At 59.7% G+C, this 25,995-nt stretch overlaps 2 protein-coding genes across 4 annotated transcripts in view; both read right to left on the bottom strand.

Moving 5' to 3' along the window:
* Nucleotides 1-339: 339 nt before the first annotated feature.
* Nucleotides 340-2,938, bottom strand: MRPS23 (mitochondrial ribosomal protein S23). 2 transcript variants are annotated; one of them, XM_068210755.1, is made up of 5 exons: nucleotides 2,782-2,938; nucleotides 2,532-2,696; nucleotides 1,458-1,535; nucleotides 1,231-1,354; nucleotides 340-745 (listed from the first exon to the last, which is right to left on the bottom strand). In XM_068210755.1, the coding sequence occupies exons 1-5, from the start codon at nucleotides 2,832-2,834 to the stop codon at nucleotides 596-598; spliced, it is 570 nt and encodes a 189-aa protein (XP_068066856.1). In that variant the 5' UTR covers nucleotides 2,835-2,938; the 3' UTR covers nucleotides 340-595. The 2 variants fall into 2 exon arrangements, with proteins under 2 accessions (XP_068066856.1, XP_068066857.1); XM_068210756.1 differs by having other exon boundaries at nucleotides 340-733.
* A 4,573-nt stretch (nucleotides 2,939-7,511) lies between these two features.
* CUEDC1 (CUE domain containing 1) overlaps nucleotides 7,512-25,995 on the bottom strand; it is a 20,421-nt gene continuing 1,937 nt past the window's right edge. Inside the window, exons 2-12 of one of the 2 annotated variants that reach the window (XR_011005499.1) lie at nucleotides 15,063-15,525; nucleotides 14,432-14,559; nucleotides 13,454-13,571; nucleotides 11,891-12,074; nucleotides 11,250-11,333; nucleotides 10,358-10,447; nucleotides 9,829-9,922; nucleotides 9,610-9,668; nucleotides 9,206-9,276; nucleotides 8,461-8,991; nucleotides 7,512-7,737 (exon numbers count right to left, since the gene is read on the bottom strand). Coding sequence is in view for 1 of the 2 variants with exons in the window: in XM_068210735.1 (XP_068066836.1) it covers nucleotides 9,209-9,276; nucleotides 9,610-9,668; nucleotides 9,829-9,922; nucleotides 10,358-10,447; nucleotides 11,250-11,333; nucleotides 11,891-12,074; nucleotides 13,454-13,571; nucleotides 14,432-14,559; nucleotides 15,063-15,353 (1,116 nt within the window). In the remaining variant the exon portion in view is untranslated. Of the gene's footprint in view, nucleotides 7,738-8,364; nucleotides 8,992-9,205; nucleotides 9,277-9,609; nucleotides 9,669-9,828; nucleotides 9,923-10,357; nucleotides 10,448-11,249; nucleotides 11,334-11,890; nucleotides 12,075-13,453; nucleotides 13,572-14,431; nucleotides 14,560-15,062; nucleotides 15,526-25,995 lie in introns of those variants that run through there. The other variant, XM_068210735.1, reaches the window with a different exon arrangement.

Raw genomic sequence — 25,995 nt, 5'->3', positions numbered from 1 at the left:
ATTTCCAGGGACTGTTCCTAAGCAGCGTCACCCTTCTCTCAGCAAACAGCTGGAACATCCCATGTTCACACTCCAATGGTGGCCAGTTTCATCAGGAGCCACTAAAAACTGCAAAGCTCCACATTTTCTGGTACTGCCACACCTCATCCCCCTCTGAATTTAAGCAGGTGATGGGATGGGAAGAGCACATTATACCACTTCTATAAATAGCACCTTTCCACAATCAGCTATAAAAAGATGACACTTCAGACAGCTGCTGGAACACATCAAACAGGATCTGCATTCCCCCAGCAGGAAACATCTTCACTACTGCACACCAGACACCTGAACAGGCACAACTTCCAGTTTTTAATGGAAATGTTTTAATTTTCCACTTTTACACTCGGTATTTTCCAACTTGATTTCAGAAAACAGTTATGAACCTTAAAAAAAAAAAAAAAGATTATCTGTGACTTTATCAAAGTGGAGCTGGACAAAGGGGAACGTGTGTGCCATGGACAAGCCTGGAGGGCAGCAGGATCCTGTTCCTCAGGGAAATGTCCCCACAGAGGGCTGGATGGTGGCTCCTGGCAGGGGACACGGCTCAGCAGGGCTGTCAGGAGGGACAGGGATTCTCCTTCTGTGTCCCTGCCAGCTCGGGTGGCTGCTCCTCCCTGTCCTTCCTCTTCTCCTGCAGCTCCTCCAGCACAGCCTGGAGCTGGGGCTGCAAGGCAGGATCCCTGGACCCAGCACCCTCCTGGGCCACCTGCAGGGAAGGGCAGGAAAGAGCACGTGAGACAGGGTGGGAAAAGCTTCTGAAGGGCGACTGAGGAGAGCTACAGCCCTCTGTGTGTCCAAAAAGAGTTTAACTCATGCTGGGGTTGTTATGGAGGCACAGCACAGTGTCACCACATTCCCAGAGAGGCTGCTGACCTCCAGCTAAAACATGGACACATTCAAGATACAACAACAAATTCAAAGTTCCAAATGCTTTATACGGATTTTTTGAATGATTATTCAATTTCATCTCCAGAAAAACATCTTTTCTGACCCCCAAGTCCCTTAACCTTGGCCACACCCATTCATGGCCAAGAGGAAAGTTTTCTCTGCACAGCAAACACATTTTTAAGACCATCAGGGGTGTGACCGCTGTGCTGCAGATTTAATTCAGACCAACTCAGCACTAAGGGCCTGGGAGTGGAGTTTTCTCAATCCACCAGCCAAGTAACTCTGTGGCTATTTAATACTCACTTTATCTACTCCTCTTCTCTGTAAAATGATCCCACTGGCTAAAAGGGCTTTTCCTGTTTCTTCAAACAATTTCTCCTCTTCAATTTTCCCTTCTTCCTTCAGTTCATTGTACTTCTCAACAAACCTGGGTTGCAAAGTTGCTATTTTACACTCACAAATGCTGCTCTGGTTCCCTGACTGAAGGGGGGACAGTCTCGGGAACATTTCTGGTTTAATTGTCACCTTACCTCTGGCAAGTAGATTTGAAGTTTAATTTTGTCAGTTCGAAAGGTTTGGGGCCGTTGCCATAAACTTTGTAAAACCTCCTGCTCAGAAGAGGAAACTGTTTAGATTTTGCAGCTAAATCAAGAGTAAACAGACAACAGTGGAGTCAGAACACTGAGGGTGCAGTGAGAGCACATAATTATTTTTATTTATGAGCCTTTATGAACACCTGGCAGGGTCCCAGGGCAGGCTGGACACTGGGAGGCGTCCCTGCCGTGGCAGGGGTGGCACTGGGTGACCTAAATTTGGGGACCCTGGCAACCCAAACCTGTCTGGGATCCTACAGAGCTTCGTTCCAGCTTTTTAATTGTGTTAACAAACTCAGGTTAATCAGCAGCAGCCGTGGGTCAGGGCAGGTCTGGAGCTCTGTGCTGGGCAGGGCACAGAGGAGCCTCCACCTCCATTGGAAACGTGGGGCAGGGCGGAAAACCCACCCTGATGTACCCCAAAAACCACCCTGATTTACCCCAAAAATCACCCTGATTTACCCCAAAAATCACCCTGATTTATCCCAAAACCCACCCTGATGTACCCCAAAAACCACCCCTGATTTACCCCAAAAACCACCCCTGATTTACCCCCAAAATCACCCTGATTTACCCCAAAAAACACCCCTGATTTACCCCCAAAATCACCCTGATTTACCCCCGAAATCACCCTGATTTACCCCAAAAATCACCCTGATTTACCCCAAAAATCACCCAGATTTACCCCAAAAACCACCCCTGATTTACCCCAAGCACCACCCTGATTTACCCCAAAACCCACCCTGATTTACCCCAGAAATCACCCTGATTTACCCCAAACCCCCGGTTTACCCCAACCCCCGGTTTACCCAAATCCCCCCGGTTTACCCCAAACCCCCCCGGTTTACCCCAAATCCCCCCTGATTTACCCCAAACCCCCTCCGGTTTACCCAAACCCCCCCGGTTTACCCCAAACCCCCCCGGTTCATCCCGCCCCCCAGCAGCAGGGCCCGGCGGGGAGGGATGAGCGCTGCGGTGGCCGCTCGGCGGGGCCGGGCCGGCCGCACTCACGCCCGCACGGTGTCCTCCCGGTAGAGCACGGCGCCGATGCGGTCCCGGCTCCCGTAGCGCGGCCGCGGCACGCGGTACACGGGCTCCCGCAGCGGCGGGAACGCGGCGTACACGTCCAGCCACAGCGGCTTCTCCAGCAGCCCGATGCGCACCAGGTTCCGCGCCCTGCGGGCCACAAGCGGCTCAGGGCGGGCTCAGGGGGCCGCGCTCACGGAGAACCGGCGCCGCCCCGGCTGAACCCGCCCCGCACCGGCTGAACACGCTGCCGATCTTGTGCGTGCGGCTCCCGGCCGTAGCGGCCATGGCGGCCCCGCCGGACGGGCCCCGGAGCCCGGCCCGGTGCTGCCCCACACCCGGAACCGGAAACGGAACCGGGACGGAAGCGGAACCGGAGCGGCCGCCAGGGCACGCAGCCGAGTGCCGAGCGGCGGCGGGAGAAGCTGCCCAGGCAGCGCCAGCCGATGGCCGAGCCGGGTCGCCCCCATCCGTTTGGCGCTCGCCCCCGGCGCTGTCGCGACAGACGGGACCGGCCCCGGTGTGCCCCGGCAGTCCCGGGGCCCGGGACAGCCTCGTCTCCTGTTGTTTGCTGGGGCGGCGGCACAGAATGGCGGGGTGGTGGAACACCCCGAGCCGGGCCCGCAGCCAGGCCCCGCCGCTGTCCCACACAGTGCCACCCCCGCTGTGCCAACCGCAGTGCCACCCCCAGTGCCACCCCCAGTGACACCCCCAGTGACACCCCCAGTGACCCCACACAGTGCCACCCCCAGTGACACCCCCAGTGACACCCCCAGTGCCACCCCCAGTGCCACCCCCGCAGTGCCACCCCCAGTGACACCCCCAGTGACACCCCCAGTGACACCCCCAGTGCCACCCCCAGTGCCACCTGACAGTGGGGTCAGCAGCAGCGACAGTGGGACAGTGGGATCCACAGCACTGGGCAGTGGGATCGGGACAGGGGACAGCGGGGCCGGAGCATTCCTGTCCGGGGGCTGCCCCGGCACACGCAGTGTGACCCCCGAGGAGCCGCAGTGTTCCCAAGCTCGGGTCACGCGCGGCAGCGGCTCCGGGCAGCCCCGGTGCGAGCCCTTCCCGGGCAGTCCCGGTGCGAGCCCTTCCCGGGCAGCCCCGGTGCGGGCCCTTCCCGGGCAGCCCCGGTGCGAGCCCTTCCCGGGCAGCCCCGGTGCGAGCCCTTCCCGGGCAGCCCCGGTGCGGGCCCTTCCCGGGCAGCCCCGGTGCGAGCCCTTCCCGGGCAGCCCCGGTGCGAGCCCTTCCCGGGCAGCCCCGGTGCGAGCCTTTCCCGGGCAGCCCCGGTGCGGGCCCTTCCCGGGCAGTCCCGGTGCGGGCCCTTCCCGGGCAGTCCCGGTGCGGGCCCTTCCCGGGCCGGCCCGGTGCGAGCCTTTCCCGGGCAGCGGCAGCCCCGGTGCGAGCCCTTCCCGGGCAGTCCCGGTGCGGGCCCTTCCCGGGCAGTCCCGGTGCGGGCCCTTCCCGGGCAGTCCCGGTGCGGGCCCTTCCCGGGCAGTCCCGGTGCGGGCCCTTCCCGGGCAGTCCCGGTGCGAGCCCTTCCCGGGCAGTCCCGGAGCGAGCCCTTCCCGGGCCGGCCCGGTGCGAGCCTTTCCCGGGCAGCGGCAGTCCCGGAGCGAGCCCTTCCCGGACACTCCCGGTGCGAGCCCTTCCCGGGCAGCCCCGGTGCGAGCCCTTCCCGGGCAGCCCCGGTGCGAGCCTTTCCCGGGCAGTCTCGGTGCGAGCCTTTCCCGGGCAGCCCCGGTGCGAGCCTTTCCCGGGCAGTCTCGGTGCGAGCCTTTCCCGGGCAGCCCCGGTGCGAGCCCTTCCCGGACACTCCCGGTGCGAGCCTTTCCCGGGCAGCGGCAGTCCCGGTGCGAGCCTTTCCCGGGCAGCCCCGGTGCGAGCCTTTCCCGGGCAGCCCCGGTGCGAGCCTTTCCCGGGCAGCCCCGGTGCGAGCCCTTCCCGGGCAGTCCCGGTGCGAGCCTTTCCCGGGCAGCCCCGGTGCGAGCCTTTCCCGGGCAGTCTCGGTGCGAGCCTTTCCCGGGCAGTCTCGGTGCGAGCCTTTCCCGGGCAGTCCCGGTGCGAGCCCTTCCCGGGCAGTCCCGGTGCGAGCCCTTCCCGGGCAGCCCCGGTGCGAGCCCTTCCCGGGCAGCCCCGGTGCGAGCCCTTCCCGGACACTCCCGGTGCGAGCCCTTCCCGGGCAGCGGCAGCCCCGGTGCGAGCCCTTCCCGGGCAGTCCCGGTGCGAGCCCTTCCCGGGCAGCCCCGGTGCGAGCCTTTCCCGGGCAGCGGCAGCCCCGGAGCGAGCCCTTCCCGGGCAGCGGCAGCCCCGGTGCGAGCCCTTCCCGGGCAGTCCCGGTGCGAGCCTTTCCCGGGCAGCGGCAGCCCCGGTGCGAGCCCTTCCCGGGCAGTCCCGGTGCGGGCCCTTCCCGGGCAGTCCCGGTGCGGGCCCTTCCCGGGCCGGCCCGGTGCGAGCCTTTCCCGGGCAGCCCCGGTGCGAGCCCTTCCCGGGCAGTCCCGGTGCGGGCCCTTCCCGGGCAGTCCCGGTGCGAGCCTTTCCCGGGCAGTCCCGGTGCGAGCCTTTCCCGGGCAGCCCCGGTGCGAGCCCTTCCCGGGCAGTCCCGGTGCGGGCCCTTCCCGGTGCGAGCCCTTCCCGGACCGGCCCGGTGCGAGCCTTTCCCGGGCAGTCCCGGTGCGAGCCTTTCCCGGTGCGGGCCCTTCCCGGGCAGTCCCGGTGCGGGCCCTTCCCGGGCAGCGGCTGCAGCCCCGAGCTCGGTAACGAGGGCAGGGAGAGCGCGTCGCCGCTGCGGCCCGCAGCCCGGCGCAGGAAGGGGGCAGCACGTTTCCACGGCACGCTGCGGCCAGCGGGAACCCCCGGGCTCGGACGGGTCCGGCCCGTGCCCAGCCGGCCCCGGCTGCTCTCAGCAAAGCGGAGCCCCTGGCCCAGTGAGGAGAGGGATTCCAAGGGGAGCTGCTGGGGCTCTGCCCTCCCCACGGCAGCCAGGCTTTCTCCAGCCTTTCCGTGCTTTTGACATTTAAGGCAAGAATGCCGTGGCTTTTCCCAGGCTTTCCTTTCGCAGGGAGGGCTTCCGAGCCACGCGTGAGGCTGGAAAGCTGCGATGCTGCCGGGAGATGAGAGCTGGCACAGGAGCACGGGTGGGTTCTGTGCTGTCCCTGCCAGCCAGGGGGATGCTCCGTGTGCCCCCCGGCCCTGCCGCTGCCCCCAGGGCTGCTTCCCCAGGGATGGCCCATGGGGTTCCTGAGGGAATCGCTGGACACAAACTCAGCGCCATATCAGGAGCAGCAAACCAGATTTTTGGGCGTTTGCATCTGAGGGGCACAGCTGGAGCTGGGCTAGAGCTGCCCCTTCCCTCCCCAGCCCCCTTTCTTTCTTCTTCCCCCTGTAAAGAGTAGAAAAATACACAGTGTTAAAAAAATATACAGTGTTAAGAGTACATCAGGACTTTATTATAGGAATTACTATTAAACATCTTTAAGAAAAAAATCACTTATTGAAATAAATTCTAAAATAGCCACACTCACAAACGTCACAGATCGGTTTGTTTTGTTCTTTCGTAACCTTTCTGTAGAGAAATGATACAAACATCACTGAGAATTGTACATTTTTATGTAAGAAATGCATTCTGGCTCCCAAGCCAGGCTTGTAGCCTTTCCACTCCATCGACCAGATTTTTGTTTTTCACGGGACACAAGAACAACCCCTCTCCCCCTCCATTAAAATGCTGCTTTGTGCCTCCAAGACATTTTGACACAGCCACAGAGTGACATCACCCAGAGGCTGTGCCCGGCCTGGGATGTTTAAGGGCAACTTGCTGGGTGGTGGTGGTGGCCAAGCCGTGTCCCGAGCGCTGTGCCAAGCCTGGGCACGGCACCCACCTGTCCCCTCCCCAGCTCTCAGCCCCGGCCACCCTTCCCTGCGCTCCCTTTCTCAGCGGGAGCAGAGGGGACGAGCTCAGGCAGGACGCAGAGCCCCGGGGCTGCTCCCCCAGCACACCTGGGCTGGCTCACAGAGGTGACCCGGGACGTGTCACTTAGGAGCAGCCTGGGAGGAGGGACAGGGTCCCCCGCTTTGCCCCGGCTGCTGCTGAAGCCAGCGGCGCACAGGAGTGCCCCGTGGCCCTGCGCCAGCCTCCCCAGGAAAGCTCACCCCATCCCCGCAGCCACGGCACGGCCCAGCCCCACGCCCAGCCCTGCTCTGCCAGCCCAGCCCTCCCGGCAGCACCTCCCGGTCTGCTCTGGGACAGCAGAACTCCCGAATTCCCCTCCCGCCGCCGCTGCTTCCTGCGCTCATGGAAACTTCGCTGGCACCGCAGCCCGCGGTGGCGGAGAGGCGCTGGAACGGTGACAGGCTGATCCGCTTCCAAGCTTGATTTTCTTCCAAATATGCAGAGCTGCTTTGGACTGGGAAGGAGTACCGGCAGCCTCGCAGGGCCCCCAGGGCCAGCAGAGGGCAGGGAAGGAGCCCCTCCTTCCCCTCGGCACTCTCAGAATGGAAGTCCCACCCAGGGACTAAAGGATTTTCCATGCCCTGATTCCCCCTTGCACCCTGAGCCAGGTGCTCCTCCAGACCCACATCCTACCCTGGGCACGGCAGGGCAGGGCAGGGCAGCCTGGGGATCCTGTGCCCTCCTGACAGCTGTGCACACCACCAGGAGCAGGGGTGCTGCCCACGGTGTGGGACAGCCAGCGTGGCTTGGGGTGGCCCTAACCTGTCACCGTGCTGCCACGGCTCAGGACATGCTCTTCCATCCTTCAAAAGCAAAGGACAGGACACCAAAACTGGAATGGGCTGGGTGGGGTGGGAATTCTGCTGCTTTGATTTTAGGAACCCAAAGCTTGCTGGCATCCCAGGGTGCTCCCTGCCCACTGCACCTGCCCTGGCCCTCGGCACCCCAGAACGTGTCAGAACTGCGGAAGAGTTTTGTGCTGTGGAGACATCACCTGCAGCCCCAGACACCTGGAAGCAGCCCCAGACACCTGGAAGCAGCCCTGCCCCTGGCCAGGACCCAGGGGAAAGTGAAGCTCACGGGATGCCCCCGATCCCCAGCACGGCTGGAAGGGATGACAGCAGCGCTCAGCAGGTGCAGCAGCTGCAGTGCCGCCGGGGGAGGAAATCTTGGCGTCCACTTCAAAGGCACGCGGGCTCCGTTGGGACTGAAGAGGAGCCTGCCGGGAGCCAGCGCCTGCAAGGGGGACTTTTGTTACCAAACCCTGCGGAGAGGCAGGGAAAACAGTTGCGTGAGTGTTTGATGGCTGGGGCTTCTGCGTCTGCCGCCTTCACAGCTCCAATCCTGCAACATTTGTGCTGGTTGGCAGGAGCCAGAGAGTGAAACAGGCACGTCTATAGCCACCTCCTGCATTTGGCAGGGAACGTTGTGCCGATAAAGGAGAAGAAAATGTGCTGGCGGGAGTGAATTCCGACTTTACGCTCGTCACTCATTACTTACACAGCGAAGGAATTTGTTTATGTAATTATTTTTAGCCTGACAGCATCTCCGAGAGCTGCAGGATTCCGGCACTGTGGGCACGAGGAAGGGGCTCTGCTCCTGCCCTTCACCAAACCCAGCAGTGCTCCCAAGCCCTGGTACAAACTCTCTGTGCTGCAAACACCTCCACCAGCCCTGCCAACCCCTGGCTTGGGGTTTTTGCCTCTCACCTAACAGCGGGGGCATCCCTGGAGCTCCCAGACTCCCGGAGCACCCCACACCCGGCGGGACGTGTCCTGCTCCATCAGTGAGGGTTAAACTGGTGTGAAATCCAGCCCTTGGTGCTGCCCCGCGGCGGCACAAAGCTTCCAACCTCAAGGCAGCTGTAGCAATGCCGAAGGCAAAGGTTTAATTCAAAGTGAAACGCCTAGGAAAAGAAGGCCTTTCCTTTATAAACAATTTATATTATTTGACTATTACCTGATCTGAATCTCTGCTCATTACTCCTAGCAATAATAGACAACGGCTGTTAGCTTCCCTTTCTCACGTGGTTTTTGTTCCGGTGTGCGCAGAGTGAAGTTACATCAGACCACTACAGATATGTTCAGGAGTGCTCCGGCCAGGCAGGCCCCACGTGGGAACGGATCCTCGTTAGTACGACTGATTTCATTCCTCCTGCGCCGCCCGGCCGAGGGTGCAGGCAGGGCTGCTCCTCCCCAGCCTGAGCTCGCTGGCTCCTCCGCAGCCGCTCGCAGCAGCTGCCTGTTTTTTTTTCCTTTTTTTTTTTTTTTTCCTTTTTGGCTGATTTGCTCCATAGGAAAAGTTGTTTTCAAACCATTGGGAAGAAAACATTGTGCCTCACTTTGATACTTGTACTTCGGAGGAGTACAGCAGCAGAGGGGGAACAGCCAAAATCTGGGTGATTTGTTGGGCGGGTTTTTCCTTTTTCAGCCATCTCCTGATGAAGCCTCGTGCACGTCCTGTGCCAGCAAGAAACCCCAGAGCTGGGACCTGCAGGGAGGGGAAGGGGAGGAAAGAGAACAGCACGTGCTCAGCCACACAGTGACAGCACCCGGGGCTGTCCCAGCCGTGGCACCCATGGCCACTGATGGGGTTTGTCCCCACCCAGGCACACTCTGGACCCAGCCTAAAGCACGTGTCCGCTCCTCCAGCCAGGCTGGGCCATTCACACCGAACTGATCATCCATCCCCAGGTGCCTCTCACCATTTATTGCCCTTCCTTCGGCGTCTCCTCCTCCTCCCGGAGCTGCTGCCGTCGTGCCTGGACATCTTCATCTGAAAGGCAGAGGCAGGCAGGGGCTGTAGCCACCTCCACACCAGGGCATCACTGCACCACGGTCCCAGCTCTGGGAGCAGCCCAGGGGGAGGCAGCCCAGCTTTCCCCAGGGCAGGGTTTCCTTGCTCAGAGAGAGAATTCCCAGTGGGACTCGGGGAGTTTCTCCCAGAACACACCTGAGAACACCGAGTGGAGGCTTTTGGCCCACAGGGGTATTTCTGCCAGGCGTTCACACCTGAGCCAGCCCTGGGGTGACTGTGGGGCCAGGCACCACGGGACCCAGCTGTGCCCAGCCCAGCACACCCAGCACAGCCTGGCACAGCATTCCTTACCATATGCATGCCCTTCCACGTCATCGAGGAGATTTGCTGTGGAAGCCGCTGTCCCCATCCTGCTCCCTCCGCTAAGGAAAACCACTTGTGGGGCCAGGATGTGGCCGTGGCACCACAGCCACCCTCCCCAGCCCACGCTCCAGCCACAGAGGTGCCCTTGGGGAGCCCCAAAGAGCACCTGAGCGAGGCCCCCCTGCCCCACAGCCCCTTTCAGGATACACCTGGTGCTTCAACAAGTGTTTCCTTTTTGATTTCCTCATCTTCGTCTTCTCGGAGAAGGCTCTGGCGAGTTCGAACAGCTTCTTGCGCGTGGCTGGAAGGAAGCAGCTGGGTGAGGGTCTCACCCAAAAACCCTTCCCAAAGCTGCCACAGGCAGGGGACAGGAGAGGGGCAGGGCCAGGGCTGTGAGAGCCACCCGCACCCAACACCCTGTGGTGATTCCCAGACTCAGAGAGGGAGACAGGGACACCTTGGTCCCTAGTGCGAGGTACTCATGTTTTACCCTTTTTCTGGGATTTTCATGACCTTCCTTACCCACCCCTCCCAGTGTCCCCAGTGCCTGCAGCCCAGCTGAGGCCACCCAAGGACCTTATCTAGTTAGTGGTGGGAAAAGCAGGCTGTGACCTCTCAGAGAGAGGATGAGTCTGGGAGAGTGCCAGGTACCGCTGCCATCTGCCCCTGCCCGCCCCCGTCCCTGCTCCCCTGCAGCCCTGCCAGGCTGCCAGCGTGGGGCCTGCACACCACTCACATTTCCCCATGTGTTTGAGCTTGTCTCGGAATAAGGCATCGTCGGACACGGCCCCGCCGGCCTCGCTGGCTCCAGAGGGAGCTCCCTCACCTGCAAGGCAAACACCTGCTCAGGGGGACTGCCTGCGTGGCGAGGGGGCTGGGACAAACCGCTTCCAGCACCCAATTCCAGCTCCAGCAAAGGGCAGAGCTGGGCAGAGCAGGTGGGACGAGGGTGCTGGCACACGGGGCTGGCTCTGGACTGGGGACACAACTCCTGGGACGGGGAGTGCAGAGCCGTGGGCTGGCAGCACACCCTTACAGGTGCTCAGTCCCAGCACCAGCACCTCCCTCCAGGGTCAGCAGCTCCGAATTCCCCTGGGCTCTGACTGTGCTCTGGGTACTGGATGATGCTACCCAGTGGATCAGGAGCAAGCCCAGCTGGGTCAGGGAACCAGAGACCCCCGGAGCCATCTCCCTGTTCCCCAGGTCCATGAGCCCAGCTGGAGCCCTGTCAGGCTGCCCAGGCTCGCCCAACCCCGCGCGGGGCCATCGACAGACACCAGCTCTAATTCTGACTCTGGGCAGCTGCTGTGCTCCGAGGTTAATCAGGATTACCCGGGAACTAACAGTCATTATGCCTCCAGGCACAATCCTCTGCTCCAGCCCAGGCACGGAGGGCAGGGATGGATGGATGGATGGATGCAGTAGCACCTCCACATGGGGAGGGCAGGAGCACCCATCCCCAAGACCCACCAGCTCCTCTCCCGTGCTGGGAGGGCAGCAGGGAGGGATCAGCCAGTTTCCTCCCTCAACAGCCACTCTGGAGGCAGCTGGGCAGAGGGATGGGAATGCAGGGGCTGTGGGGGATCCTGCTGTGGAGAAACAATGCTCACATATGTCTTGGAAGTTACCTGATAATACGGAGGAGAAACCAAAGTCGTTGCTGACAGCAACACCGGTCGACTTGGATTTTTTTGACTCATATTTCAATCGATCTGAAACACAAAAAGCGCAGCGCCCGCTCGATCAGACCCTCGAGGCAGAGCACATGGCTCTGCTCCCCTCTCTCCTCACGGCCCCGTGGCTGCTGAGGGACAGGCTGCTGGCAAGGGAGGGAGCTGGGGCTTTGCTTCTGCACAGCGACCACAAGCACTTCGGTGGGAGCCCGCAGCAGCAGAGGAACTGCCCACCCACCACAAGCACACGAGGAGCACACCCGTGGTTTTCCTGCCACCTCCAGTGACACTGCTGCCAGGACCCTGCAAAGCACCACTGACAGGGCTGGGGAGGGCTCAGAGGCCATTTCCAAAGCTCCTTGTTATGGATTCTGCCAGAGATGCTGCAGAGGGGTGGGCAGGGGGAGGAGAGCAGGAATCCAGGGAGCAGCCCACCAGTGTGGGCAGCTCAGACCACCAGCCCCATCCTGGCCACATCTTGTACTGGCTCTGCTTTGGCACAAGCCCTGATCCCACGGGCAGGGCACTGCTGCCAGCAGCCAGAGTCACAGCAGGGCACACACCCAAAAAGCAGAAGTTTCTGAAGGCCCTTTCACCTCTCTCCAGGGCGAGAAGGAAATCCCGGTTCCTCTGGAGCTCCTTCATGAACTCTTCGTTCTGCAGGAAGAGCGCGATGCGCTCGTCCTCTAGGTACTGCTTCCACCGCCGCTCCTGCTCCAGGGAGCCCTGGCCCCGCGGGACCAGCCCCCGTGGCACGGGCTGCCGGCAGCCGTGGGAGCCCTGGGGAGGTAAACATGGCACACGTTGGGTGGTCTCAGGGGGTCCCTGCAGCAGCACCTCGGGCTGAGCTCGGCCTTTTGCCCCTCTCTTACACTGCGGCTCCCCCAGCCCCGACGGGCACCCACTGCTGCTCCCAGAGGGGTCCCTCCCTCCTCTGCCCAACAGCCCAGGGCAGAAGGGACAAAGGGGGACAGGGCAGAGGGGACAGACATCCCACGTGGGAACCTTTTGGACAGACATCCCACATGGGAACCCCAGCAGAGCACAGGCTGGCAGGGATTTTTAACTTCAAACCATGGGGTTGTGCCATAGCAGAGGTATAAGAGGTGTGGAGGTACGAGAAGGGTCTCAGCAGCATCGCTGCTTTATCTCCCATCTCCCAAGAGCAGAGTCTGCAGTGTCCTGCTGACAAATGTCCCTGCACGAGGCATTGTCACACCTCACACCTGGGGAGCAGCACAGCCGCACGCTGCGGCACAGCCTCATCCCTGCCTACAATATTTATCTGATTTGTAGCTGCTCCCAGAGAGCCATAAAAAGCAAAAGCACACAATTACTGGGGAAAGAAAAGGGCAGCTGCTCCTCTCCTCCCCCTGGGCCCAACTGAATTGGCACGCTCCTATTCCCAGAAAGGTAATAGAGCCCGTGAAGCTCAACTTGCAGGGCAATCATTCATGAAAACGTGGCAGGCTGCCTTTGGAGACGAAACAGGAGCGAGGAGCAGGGTGCCTGCAGCCCCCCCAGCCCTCTCCATGCCACAAGGGTGCTGGATCCATTCAGGGGTTCCTGTGTTAGCAAAGGGCTAGAGGATGGCCCGAATTGTGTCTGGAGCTGAGCAGCATGCCCAGAATGTGTTGGGGCTGCTTGTTCTCCATCGGATGCTGCCCACTGCCTGCTGTGCTGCTGGCACCCAAACTTTGTGGCTTAAAACAACCATGGAACACATGTGGGCTCTGATTTCCCAGGGGCAAATCCTCTTGCTTGCACTAGGTTTCCCACCCAAATTCCACTGCAGCAGCCCTCAAGTGCCCTGGCAGTGCTGCTTTCCTTAGGAGCATTACTGGTCCTGCTGCTCCCCACCAGAGCAGTGGGCAAGATTTTCAAATAATTGAAAATATTAGGTGCTTATGGCAAGTGGCATTTCTGGCACTAATCACTGGGATAATGCAGGAAAAATATCAAAGCTTTGCTGAGAGCTCTTTCACACCTTGTCCACTTCAGTCTTTTGAACAGGACACGCTCCAAAACTTTTGGGTTAGTCCACACCTGGTACCCAAATGCTTCCAGCGTGCTGATGCTGCAAGCTCAGGGGGGCTGAGGACTGGGATGGTGTCCATGCCACCCCACGGAGCAGGCTGGAAGGGGTGGCCAAGCCTCACCTGTGTGCTGGCTGTCTGCTGGGGCAGGATGCGCAGGAAGTCCTCGGGGAGGTTGCCCAGGAGCGGCGGGTTCCAGTTCCTGTAGTGCGCGGTGCTGCCGGGGCCGGGCACGTCCGTCCTGCGGGGCGAGCACAGGCAGCACCTTCGGTGAGGAGAAACCCACCAACACCTGCCGAGGCAGCGTGGCACAGGGCCTGGCACGGCAGAGCCTGGCACAGCAGAGCCTGGCACAGCAGAGCCTGCCCGGCTCCACCAGCAGTCCTGGAAACCACAAAACCCCAGCACATCCCCGAACCTGCAGCGTTAGCATCAGCTCTGAGGAGTGAAAGCTTTCCTAGAGTGTCTGGAATATTTGGGAGCTGTATTTCAAGCCTTGCCCTGCAACTCTGCACGCTGCGTTTTCCTTCTCCTCCCTGTTTCACTCAGACTCCCAAAAACCAGCCCGGTGGAGCCCCAGCACTGCAGGAATTTGCCCACGAAGCTGACAAACATCTCTCACCCAATGTCACAAGCAGCCTGCACAGAGGGCAGGGGCTGGCACAGAGGGCAGGGGCTGGCACAGAGGTGCCCAGGGCTCACACCTGCTGTCCCACAGCCCCACAGCTGCAGCCAGAGCCGTGCTGCCAGGGGCAAAGTGAGAGCCAGCCGAGGTGTGTGGTGAGGAGCCGGCGCGGGGCAGGCCGCCCAGCACCTGGTGTTTTCCAGCAGCGGCAAGCGCTCCCCGCCCCCGGGGCTGATTTTTGCCGTTCCACACGATGCCGGAGCGGCTTTCCGGCCCCTCAGCTGTTGGTGTTTTAGACCCTCACAGGGATTTTTGAGCCAGCTGTGAGCTTCATTCATCTCCCTTGGCTTTGTCTCACCGGACCCTATAAGGAACAGGGCCAGCCGGCCGTGCCAGGGCCAGCTGACGGCAGCCTGAGCCCCGTGTGCTGGCACAGGGTGCCCCAGGAGCGGGAGCTGCGCGGGGCTGGGGCTCACCTGGGCGGGGGGGTTGGCGGGGTGCGGGGGTAGCGGCTGCCCAAGACCTGGCTCTCGTAGGCGGGAGGGGAGTACACAGGAGGGGGCTCCTCGTCCGAGCTGTCCGGCTCCAGGGTCCGCTCCAAGATCTGCAGGGTGAGAGGATGGGGTGAGGGCAGGACAGGGAAGTGCTCCCCAGTGGGCCAGAGCTCCACGGGCAGCAGCAAAACAGGGATGGCACAGGCTGAATGCTGCTGCAGAAGATGGGGCAGCCTGCTGGCACTGGGCCTCCTGCACCCAGGGGGATTTTGGTGGGGTTTGGAGGTACTGCTTTCAAGGGAAGAGGGTGGCTGAGCCTATCCTTGGTGCACACAGCCCCGGGGAGTCTCTCTGACAGCAGCAGAAGGGTCTCCGTTGGGTTTTGGGGCAAGGGAGAGCAGGGAGAGCACTTGGCTTGAGCCTGAAGCACTGCCCAAGATAATCTTTATTGCAGCAGCCCAGCTGATCCAGGCACTCAAAACTCTGCCTGCCTGCAGCAGTTGAGTTAGCACCGTGCCCGGGCAGGAGGAGGCAGGATGAGACTGATGTGCCCACTCATGGCGACCCAGCTGTGGAAGGCAGAGCCCACCCAGGGGAGCCCCGAGCAGGTTACCTCGGGGGGGATGCTGTCCTCCGAGTCCGAGCTGTCGTCACAGCCGCTGCCATCCAGGTTCATCTGCAGAAGCTGGTCGATGGTGGCGTCCACGGCGCCGTTGTTGGCCCTCAAGACACACTCGATGATGTCGTAGTCCATGTTGGGGAACATGGTCTTGAAGTCCTCCATGGCCTGGTTGAACTCCAGGCGCCGCACCTGCCTGGCGGGGCGGCTGTTGTTGAGCTCCTGGGCGGAGGAGCCGCCGCGGGAGCCGCCGTTGCTGCTGCTCCGGCGGAAGAGGCTCGTCATGGCGGGGCGGCTGCGGAGGCTCGGTGCCCGCGGTCCCGGCTGTGCCCGTGCCCCTCCTCACGGGGGGCTGCCCCGGCTGCCAGCCGGGACCATGGGTGGGCGGCGGGGGTCCCGCTCCCCGCGGCCGGCGGCTCCGCGCGTCAGCCCCCGGCGCACGGCTGCATCCTCCCACCTGCGGAGGGGACATGGGACAGAATCACCCAGGGGACAGAGTCACCCAGGGGACTGTCACCCAGGGGATAGCACCCAGAGACTCCCCTGTCTCAGCAGGGGACACTCGGTTCCGTCCCACCGCATCCTCGTGGGACTGAGCCATCCCTGCAGCGGGCCCGGCATGCCAGAGCCTGGATGTGCCATGCCAGGAGATGTACCAACAAAATGCAAGGCAAGAAAAATGGCATTACTTCCACTGCTGAGGGCTGCCCAGATTTAACGTTTCCAGGTTTGACATGTATTTATAAATACAGTAAAATCACTCTGTAAAATAAAACATGGAGTCGGCTCAGAGAGTGTCAGAGCAGGGGGCTAAAATGCTTTGCAGTACGGCAAATCGACCTTTTGGAAAAGCTACCAAATCCAAGATTAACATTCACTTTAAAACCATAAACAGATTATGCAGCTACTGCTTCTCGTTTGAAAATGCAGGGCCAAATTCAGTTCTGGATTAACTCCACTGTTTGAAACAGAATTACCCCAGGAACACTTTTGATCCATAATATCATTTTCAAAGGCTTTTTCCTAAGCGGCAGGCAGAGAGTTCAGGATAGCTGTCCCTAAATGGTATTTAATGCAGAAGAACGTGCCAAGCACATTTCTTAGCAAAATGGTATAATCAGATTCCAAGCCATTAAGAGGAGCAGTCACCTCTGAAGGTCACCTGGGCTCTCCCCTGCCCAGCAAGACCGTGTGTGACAGCCATGTCCCCAGTGCTCGGCCCCTGTGCCAGCCACAGCCCTGAGCAGCTCCAAGGGACTTCCAGAGGCTGCTGAGAATGAAACACACTTGCAATACATGAGGAACTCAGCGGGAACTCGGGGAGAAGTCCACTTTTTGCCCCACTGCTAATTTACCCTCACCTTCATCCCCAGGGGCAGCGCTGCTCTGACTCGGAACCAGAGGAATCACAGGGATGATTCCTGCTCCAGGCACGCTCTGCTCTCCTTCCCTGGCATTTTTGTAATCCTGGAAGCATTTGCATTTGGATGCACCAGTCGCTGCACCTCAGTCCCTGGGCCATCCAGTGCCACCTTCCCATGGCATTTTCTCCCAGGCAGGACAGGACCCAGGGAAAAGCAGCAGGAGAATCACTGTTGGGCACAAGGGGCCATTTCCAAACAGCACCAGCAGCCCCCAGCTCGCTCCTGCTCACCAATAATATCCATTTAACTGGTCACTCAGCCAGGAACTGTCCCCATCCCAGTAATTCTCAGTCCCCAGGATCAGCTTGCCAGGAGCCAGGCATGGAGCAGTGCTGTGCGAGCAGAGTAGGAACAATTCCGACAGCTCTGCCCGGCTCTATTCACTGAGGACAAATAAATCTGCTGGAGTCAATTAATAAAACACTGCTGCTCGCTTCCTCCTCCACTCCCCTGACTCATTCCCAGCGAAGAGCCAGCATTGTTCACACCTCTGGAATTATACTTTAATTGCAATATTGCATGGCTGGTTTGGTCATGTATTAAATTGAGTTGTAACACATTCACAGGGTACACACCTCCTTACAAGATTTGGCTACTCCAAGAGCATGGGGAAGGAGCCTGGACACCCACGGGAACACAGCTTATACTGGATACACACACACACACACGATCCACGGATGGAGATGAGAGTTTCTGTGGAGAACCATTGGCTCAGCAAGGCTGTGCCAGCCCATAAACCTCAAACAGCAAAATAACCCCCCAAAATCAGGCTGGAATTCTCCAGATCCCCATAAAGTAACCAAAGTACCTGGGCTGGGGAATCTTTGTCTCCCAGCATTTGACCTTTGAGTGTGTATTTAAAGGCTTCCCTGTAACCGTGAGGGCCACAGCTGTGCCAAGCACTGGCAATCCCCCTGCCAGCCCTCTGGGCTCCTGTTGCCAACACCAGCTCAGGGGAGGTGTTAGTCAACACTGCACGAGAGTCTGGGACAGCTCCCTGGAAGTGCTGGATAGTGGCACTGAGCACAGCAACGTGCTGAGCCATGGAAATCTTCTGGTCAGAAGAGGAACAAAATTAGGGATGGGGACAAGAGATTTCACACTAGAAAGGCTCCGCTGCACATCTGGCTTCAAACAGTCCCAAGGGAATGTGCTGGGACCTTCCCTGCCCTGAGATACACCCCAGGAATTCGGGGCTGGCAGGGGCCACACAGACCAGGCAGTTCACATGCCCTGAAAGCTTTTAAACCCATTTTTCAAAGTCCTGCTGCTAATCCAAAGAAATGCAAATCACTACATCAGCATGAGTTAAAATCCAGGGAAAAGCAGCAAGTGACCCTGTTGGCAGGAGTTGATTTCAAAGACCAACAGGTAGAGGTGTATTCTGAGATCCTTCCCAATTCCTGTGTGTCTGCAGCAGTGTTCAGGTGAGCAGCGGGGAGGGCAGCAGGACCCGGGTGGCAGCTGGGGAAGGGGCTGAACATGTTCCTGGCCCTTATTTCTGTGATGTCAGTGAGGGGCTGGGAAGATGCCAGGAAAAGCAAAATCCTTTGGATTTCCCAAAAAGGAAAGAAGAAGTTGGCGTGTGCCCGCAGCCCACGCACGCGGGCACAGGCGCGCTCTGGGCACGGCTGGGCCCCTCTGCCCTCCTGCCCCATGTGCAGAACCAGGCTGGGATGACTCCCTGGCTGCTGCCTGACCAACTTTTCTCCTGCCTGACAACAGCTCCCGCCCTGTTATCCGCAGAAGGACCCTGAATGCTGTTATTCATCCACCAAACCCAGGCACAGGCATAATCCTTCGCCCTTCTGCTGCGCCCATCACAGGAGGAGCTTAAAGGCTTTGCAAGCTCCTGGTCTGCCTGTCCCTGTCCCACAGGTCACAGAGAGCAGGGATACTGCTGTGGCTGGCACTGCCCCTGTGCCCCCACCAGCCCTGGCAGCACAGGATAAATCCTCCTGTCCTGGCAGTGCCTGGTCCTGGCTCACCCCAGCTGAGCCACCTCAGCATCCAGCAGGGGTGGCCGTCCTGGCACTGACCCGTGCCACGGAGAAAGTGCCAGGTGACATCCCGTGCCAGGCTGCGGCCAGGCACAGAGCCAGCACTGGGGTAGGGAGGGCTGCCACAATGCCACATCCACACCAGCTTTTTTCCAAGTGCCTCCACATGCTGGGACAGGACTGGCACTGAAAATGCTGTGTTCTGGTGTCACTGTGCTGCCAGGATAGCACAGGACACTTTTCCACATGACTGCTCTCACTGCACACTGTGCTCAGACACTGGCACACCTTTGGCTGCAGCCGCTGCCCTTGGCTCACCACTCAAACCCATAAAATACAACCAAACACAAGCTGGCCTTGGGGGGCAGCTCCCCCCTGCCAGCCCAGGGGTTCACCCTGCTCTTCTGCCACCCAAGCTGCCAGTGACTTGCACAATTCTGCGACCCTTGGCAAAGCCAAGGACAAGAGCAGAGCCAGGAGAACACCTCAGTCAGGCTCCTGGGGAGGGATAATGCTCACAGCCTGGCAGGAACATCCTCCTGCGCCCCTGGCATCCGCCTGGGCACGGCTGCTTTCACCCAGCCCCGGCAGCAGGCACTCGGTACCTCCCAAAAATGGGCTCTTCCATGGAGGGACGGCCCGAGGGGAAGCTCTGGAGAGGCTGCCGGCCTCAGCTGCCCGGGAAGAGCAGCTGGATAATCCCGAGGGTGGGTCAGACCGGGAATGTGGTGCTGGAAGCAGCAGTTGCTCGGCTGGGCGCGGAGCACAGCCCCACCGGAGAAGCCAGCAGCTGGAAAAGCACTGGCACTGACGGCTCGCAGCCCTCCCTGCTCAGGGAAGAGCCTTGGCACCGAGTGCAGACCAGAATATTCCCTTCCCCAGTGTCTGCTGCGGCTCAGACAGCAGATGGGATTGCTCAAACACTGCCCAGCCCCTTCTCCCCTGCTGCTGCCACGCTGTGCTCATGGATCCCCCCTGAAAACACGCTGGAGCCCGGACCCCCCTCTGCAGCCAGGATGGGGGTGACACCTCCGAGTGCAGGGTCCCCCAGCCCCGCACTCCCCAGCCCTCAGGACACTCGTCCCGTGGTGGCTGCAAGCCCAGGCCTGTGGTGCCTCAGCTGGGGATGCAGAACAGACGTGCAGAAGCATTTCCATGCACAGGATTATTTGGAGAAAAGGGCTGACAGCTCTCCCAGTTCTTGGAGGGAAGACTCTTGGAAGAAGTCTCAAAACTCAAGGATGTTAAACTAGAAGTAATGGCTCTGTCCAGAGCAGATGTGCCGAGTTCTGCTGCAGCCAGCCCCTGCAAGGGGATTGCTCAATGTGGGAACAAGAACTCTGGGAACGTGACTGCTCAGCAGCTGCAGGTGTGATTATAATAGGACTGGAATTGGGATGAAAATATATGCTCAGGAACAGAAATTATGCTATTCTCTACCACCAAACATGCCAAGGATGTGCAGGATGGGGCCCTACCAGTCTGTCCTAAATCCCCTTGTCTCAGGGGATGCTGTGCACCCCTCCTGGGCCCACAGCCTGGGAAAACTGCTCCCAGCAAATCCTTTTTCATGGAAACAAATAAGCACCTGAGGATCTCCTTTAATACTTGTTCTACCGAGTATTAAAATGGCTGGGTTTAAGCCCTTTTCAAAAGCAAAAGCAATCAGGGAGGCAAGCACAAGTAAGCCCTGCTTGGGAACCTGTGCAGCACGTACTTCTCTGCAACAGGAAATTCCCCTCTTGGCTCCGAGGGCAAGTGCAGAGGAACCGGGAGAGCCAGGGAGCGATCCCAATCCCAACACGCCAGCATTCCTGCCCAGGTGGTCTCACCGACAGCTTTTCTGGGGAGCCCTGGACACTGCAGCACTCTGAACACTCAGGATCCTCCTTTAAGGGATGCAGCTGCTGCCTCGGGGCACCCACGGGGCACCCACTGCTCTCCCAGCACGGCCGGCCGTGCCCTCCTCCCGGACAGATTTATGGGAGCCCTTTGTGAGCCGACCAGATGTCGGCTCTCCACAGCACCCAGCTGGCTCCTAAAGCAACACCACGCTGCTAAAACCTGGGGGGACACTCAGCCGAGAGCCAGGCAGGGCTGCACCCCTGGCACCCACCTTCCCCCGCCAGCGCCGGGATGCAGCGGGATCCGCAGGGCTGCCGGGGGTGCTGGTGCCCCCAGCCCTCCGTGCCAAGCCAGGCAGAGCCACCCTCCTGCCCCTCGGCATTGTGCAGCGCTAATCCCCGGCTTTCACACGTTTTCCACGGCAGGACCACAGCCCCCCGCCCCAAACTAAGCCCACATTAATGAGGTAGCACTAGATCCTCATCCAAAAGTCGCCTGCCTTGCGAGGCTGCCTTGCACTGGTTTCATTGAACGTAATTTGATCTTGGTAGGACGACATTCCTAAAATAGTTGAGGGAATTCAAACATGAAATAAGGTTTCCAGGAAGGGATTAAAAAAAAAAATAGGTCAAGCAAGTGTGAGCGATTAAAGTGACCCGGCATCCCTTTGTACGGTTTAACTGCGACTCTCTTCAACTCTACCTTGCATCAACGTGTAATAAATTAGATCCACGAGGTTGCCCAAAGCAGAGAGGCTGATATAAGATTATTGCAGGAGGTGGCTGGTGTCGGTGACCTTTCCTCCCCTGGCTTTCACCGCCGACATCAAACACACAGGGCCCAGCTGAACTGAACCATCAGCTCAGAGCTTTGGAACAGCGCATGGCGCACGCGACCGCGGCACGGCCGGGAGCCAGCGCTGCCTCCGTCCCATGGGACAGCCCCGCGCCCCTCCCAAGCTTCCTGCCTCAGTTTACCCATCCCAAGGCTGGCAGGAGGGAAGCTCAGGCACCTCGTGCCCACTGTTGTCCCCCTGGCGCCGGCCGTGGCCCCACGCAAAGCCCTCGCGCCATATGTCACACAAACCCGTCTTTAACTGCTTATCCCTCTTCTCCCTTTGTGCTCCCAGCTCGGCACAAAAGCGCTGGGAAGCAGCTGGGACTGAAAGAAAATAAAAATTCCTGCGGACACAAAGGTGTGTGGCATTCCCTGGGGATTGGGCTCAGGGTGGGGTGTGTGGTGGACTCGCTGCCGGGCAATTTTTGGGTTAGGTTTGGGCAGTGAGTAATAAAGGGGAGTGGGGGAACATGAATCCGGCTGGGGGCAGGGCTGACCCCACTCCCTGGATAATTAGTGTGGCTGATTCCAATTGCTAATTTGCCATTATAGGTCAAGGGTCACAGAAATTAAAGGATAGGAGGGAAAAAGAGAGAAAGAGCCTGAGTAGAGGCAGTCCCTTCCCCTCCATCTCTCTGCCTAGCAGGAACATACTGGAATGGACTGGGATGAGACTGGGCTGACCCTGCCCCGGGCTGGTGCAGAGCATCTCTTCAGGATTTGGCCCTGGGCATCCCACAAAGGCAGGGACAGGCAGGGACAAGCCGTGCAGAGCAGGCCCAGCCTCCAGCCTCTCCGGGGGCTGCTCTCCTGCCATCAGGGTTTAAGGGCCGTCGCTCACTGCGCAAAGGAAAAATCCCGTATTGATTCACCCGAAGCTCTGGAGCACAGACCGCACGAGTTTCTATGGAAACAAAATTAGTGGAGTAAAACTCTCCCTGCCAGCACACGGTGAATTATTCACCAGGACAGGCCCCTGGCCAGAGGGGCTGCTGAGAAGATTTAAAGGTGATCACAGAGCAGCTGCTGTGATCCCGCTTCCCTCGGGGACCAAACCACAGCCAGGGAGGAAGAAAGGCCCTGGGTTTCCATGCCGTGTGTGTGGTGGGAAGGTCCTGCACCTCCCTCACCAAATCCACAGCCTCCGGGGTCCCCAGGGAGAGGAGGAGGGCTTCCCCTCTCGCTTCCCCCATCCCAGCCCCTTGCACCACGGCACAGCAGTAATACATGGCACAAAGTGTCACTGCCTGATGTCCACCTGCCATGCACCAGCCACCCTGTGGTCACCCATCCCTGGCACCCGGGATGGGCCTGAGGGCAGGACCGGCCACAGCCCGGCTCATCCCACAGAGCCTCTGCGAGCCAAGAGCCAGGGAAGAAAGGGACTAAAGAAACACAAACAGAGGAGGGTTTTTTCATGAGTCACTAAGCCATATGGCGGATGCAAGCTATCCCGGGAAAGTGCCGAGCCAACAATCCAGCGGTGCCGTACCCTTGCTGTCCTAGGACACAGCGTCACACTGTAATTGTGCCGGGCTTTTGTCCTCCCTCATCCTCCCTCGTGCTGGGTGACATTGCTCAGCAGAGGAGAACCTGCTTGAAAGGCTACACTCACCAGGGACAGGTATTTAATTAAGGCCCTACGTCAGGCCCCTCCTGCCAACCAGCGCGGGCTGCTCCATCCCAGCACAACCCGGATTGTGGGGCGGAGAAAAGCCCTGAAAGGAGGAACACTGAGTTTGCTCCATCACAGCACATCACAGAAATTACACAGGACACTCACCTGGATTCGAAGCCAGGCCAAGGCTCAGAGAAACTCTCAGTCTCCTCAGCAGCAGAGTCACTCCTGTGCCAGCACAGGCCAGTTCTGGGTGCCAAAGGGACCCAGAGCCCCAGCGGTGGCTCTGCTTGTTGTCCCTCTTGCCAAGAGCCACGTGCTGGGCCCAGCCACCACAACAGCTCACGTTCTTCAAAATCCCATCTTGCTTCTCTTTCATTATTTTTAAGTTTGCATGACTAATTCAGGTACATCCCATCCCAAATGATTTGCACCGATCATGGCAATCTCCAGCAAGGGAGGGTAAAAGCCACAAGGATTTTAGAAGGAACAGATTAGGCTGCAGGAGCTGGGAATCCTCCCCAAAGACTGTCCCCCATCCCCACTGCCACCTTACGGCCCCAGCACGTGCTCCCAGTGACCCATGTCCCTCAGCAGAGCTCCAGCCACCGCTCTCTCCATTTGCTGGAGATGATCTCCCTGTTTTCCCCTCCCCAGCCCTGCTTTCCTGTGCCAAGGACAGCGGCCAGGCTCCATCCCGCAGTGTCTGTGTGCCCATCGGCGTGTGCCTTCCCTGGGGAAAGGAGAGCCAGGGCAGGGATCGACCAGCTGTCAGGCAGAAGGAAGAAATACCACTTCCAGGAGTCAGAGCTCATTTCCCAGCAATAAAAGCAGGCTGGGACTGGAAAAAAGTACCGCTAATGGGGATGCACATCCCGCACCACTCCAGCTGCCGATAGGAAAGTACCCAGGGGCAGTAGCTTGGAAAACTAAAAGCCATCAGCAAGGCTTGGTTTTAAGTGGCACAGCTGTAGATTAGGCCCAGATCAGGGCATAAAGGATCTGCCATTCCCCACACGGATTATTGCCGTGGACCCTCCACGTGCCCACCTTGGCTTCTGGCTCTGAGTTATGGCTCCTCCAGCAGATGGAAAAGAAAACCTTACAGCTTCCTTCCAGGGAGGGGAATGGCTCAGATCAGCGTCCGCCCTTAACTGCTCCACTCTCCATCCTCCTCAGCCCCATTATCTCCACTCCACCCACACACACTGCTCTGGGGACTCGAGGAAGAGCCAGCGTCTCCAGTGCTTGTAAATGCCACCTAGAAAGGAAGACCTGGAGAGTTTGTGCTTCCTGGAGTTATTTGTGGGTGGATTTTATCTCCTTTCCCATCTAGTCTCGGTGTGCTTTGGTGAGGAGGGTCCTCACTGCTGAGTGGGCAGCCTGCCGTGCCTCTGCCAGGCTCACACCCTCCAAGCAGGGGTGTGAGACAATTCTACCTCTCCAAAATAACCCCCAGAGATCCAGGCAGGCCCCAGGGACTGGGACATGCCTGGGCCCAGCCAGGGGACAGTCCCTGCAAGGCAGCTACTGTGGGTTTGAAGACACACTGTTTGTTTGTCGCTGGGCAACAGAGAGGATGGAAAAAATGTCAATGTCATATTGTCACCTATGAGTCACTGCTCAGCACGGGTCGAGATGCCCCAGTCCTGCCACCACCGAGCGTGGGGAGAACGGAAAAGGGCCTGAGGCACCCCAAAGCAGCTCACTCCAGCTCTCTCTGCCCGTCCGGCCCTGCTCTGACACCTTCCCCATCCCCACAGATGGGGACTCGAGTGGCATGGTCACATCAGTGGCCTGGGCACATCGGTGGCCCAGGGGCAACTTTCGGAGCCCTGGAAGGCGAGGCAGGAATTTACATTCCTATTTGCATTTCCTAATTGCGCCTGCGGGTTTCCTGGGGCAGCGGCCGGCTCCGGTTTCCATGGCAGGTTTTGTGCAGACCTGGAGAACCGAGGGAGGCACAAAGCGGCCACAATGGACCTGCCACTCACCCGCATCAAAGGCGGCCGGCGGGGCGGGCCGGGGGCGCCGCGGACGGGGCACCGCAGCCTGTCCCCCCGGCACCCCCGGCACCGGGGGACCCCCGGGCCAGGGGGAGAGGGCGGCTGGCGGCCGATGCGCTGGGACAGCCGCGGTTCCAGCCGTGGGGACATGGCAGCGGTCCCGCTGCCTGATGGAGGAGCGGAGCACCGCAGCCGCGGTCGCCCAGAGGCAGCAGCTGCTCCGCGCCCGTCGGAAGTGGTGCAAGAGCTGGACCCAGATGTTCCCCCTGTTCTCATTTCCTGTCATTTTCAGCCAGCTTTCCACCCAGCTGGGTGGGTTGCTTTCTCCTTCCAACCTCCTACTCTATTCAGGGACCGTCTGGCTCGCTGCTGTGCCCATCCAGCTCCCGTGCTGGCCCCGGGAACCGGCAGAACAGCCAAAACGGACCCGAAAAAACCCGGTCCCCACACCGCTGCTGCAAGCCCAGCGCCACTGAGCAGAGGTGAGGCTCCAGCCGATGTCCCTCCAGCACCCTGGCTATGGTGACAGAGATGTTGCCACCACAACAAGAGAGGGACCCATCACTATGCCAATATTTCAAGGTTTTTTTCTTATTTTATAGTTATCAATTATCATCACCATCACCTTGTGCTGCCCCAAAGCCTCCCAGCTCTGACCACAAGCACCCCACAGGCGAGCTCGCCCACAGGGTTAGGGCAGAGCCCCCTTCCCACACGTCCCACCCCGGGATTTTATTCACAGCACAGACCCTGACCATGAGTGACCCTCTGATCCCCTCCTGGCTATTCCACTCCCAGTGCCAGCATGCCCACCATGCCCCATTATCTGTGCCCCCGCAGAGGGTACTGTTGCAGGCAGACAAGCTCCAGCACCCCCTGTCATGCTGCTGCTGCTTCCCGGGGCTCGGGGAACTGCGGCTCCGGTGCCACGGCAAAGCCCCTCTGCCACGCTACCAACGCCGTCAGGTGTCGGCAGGTTTTGTTCACTTTCTTCTCATTTGAAAGCTCTTTTTTAACAAAATGCTGGAAAAGCTCAAACTTTCCCAGTAACTCGGTGGCTGGGAAGAGGATGGGCACCTTTGACAGAAATAATTTTGGCTGGCAGAGGCTCTGACACCAGGGCTGTGGACAGCCAGGCATCAGTGCACAAAGCTCTGCCAGCATCAGGCACACCCTCACCACGGCGTGGCTGGATAA

The sequence above is a fragment of the Anomalospiza imberbis genome, chromosome 20 (genome assembly GCF_031753505.1).
Source record: "Anomalospiza imberbis isolate Cuckoo-Finch-1a 21T00152 chromosome 20, ASM3175350v1, whole genome shotgun sequence".
In the NCBI taxonomy this organism is placed as follows: domain Eukaryota; kingdom Metazoa; phylum Chordata; class Aves; order Passeriformes; family Viduidae; genus Anomalospiza; species Anomalospiza imberbis.
The sequence above is the reverse complement of the archived record's forward strand: the minus strand, read 5'-3'. Positions and strand labels throughout refer to the sequence as shown.

Coding starts and splice junctions, on each gene's coding strand:
- MRPS23 (XM_068210755.1), bottom strand. CDS start 2,834: ATGGCCGCTACGGCCGGGAGCCGCACGCACAAGATCGGCAGCGTGTTC. Junction 2,697..2,781: donor ATCGGCAGCGTGTTCAGCCG/GTGCGGGGCGGG, acceptor TGTGGCCCGCAG/GGCGCGGAACCTGGTGCGCA. Junction 746..1,230: donor AGAGAAGAGGAGTAGATAAA/GTGAGTATTAAA, acceptor CCTTCCCTGCAG/GTGGCCCAGGAGGGTGCTGG.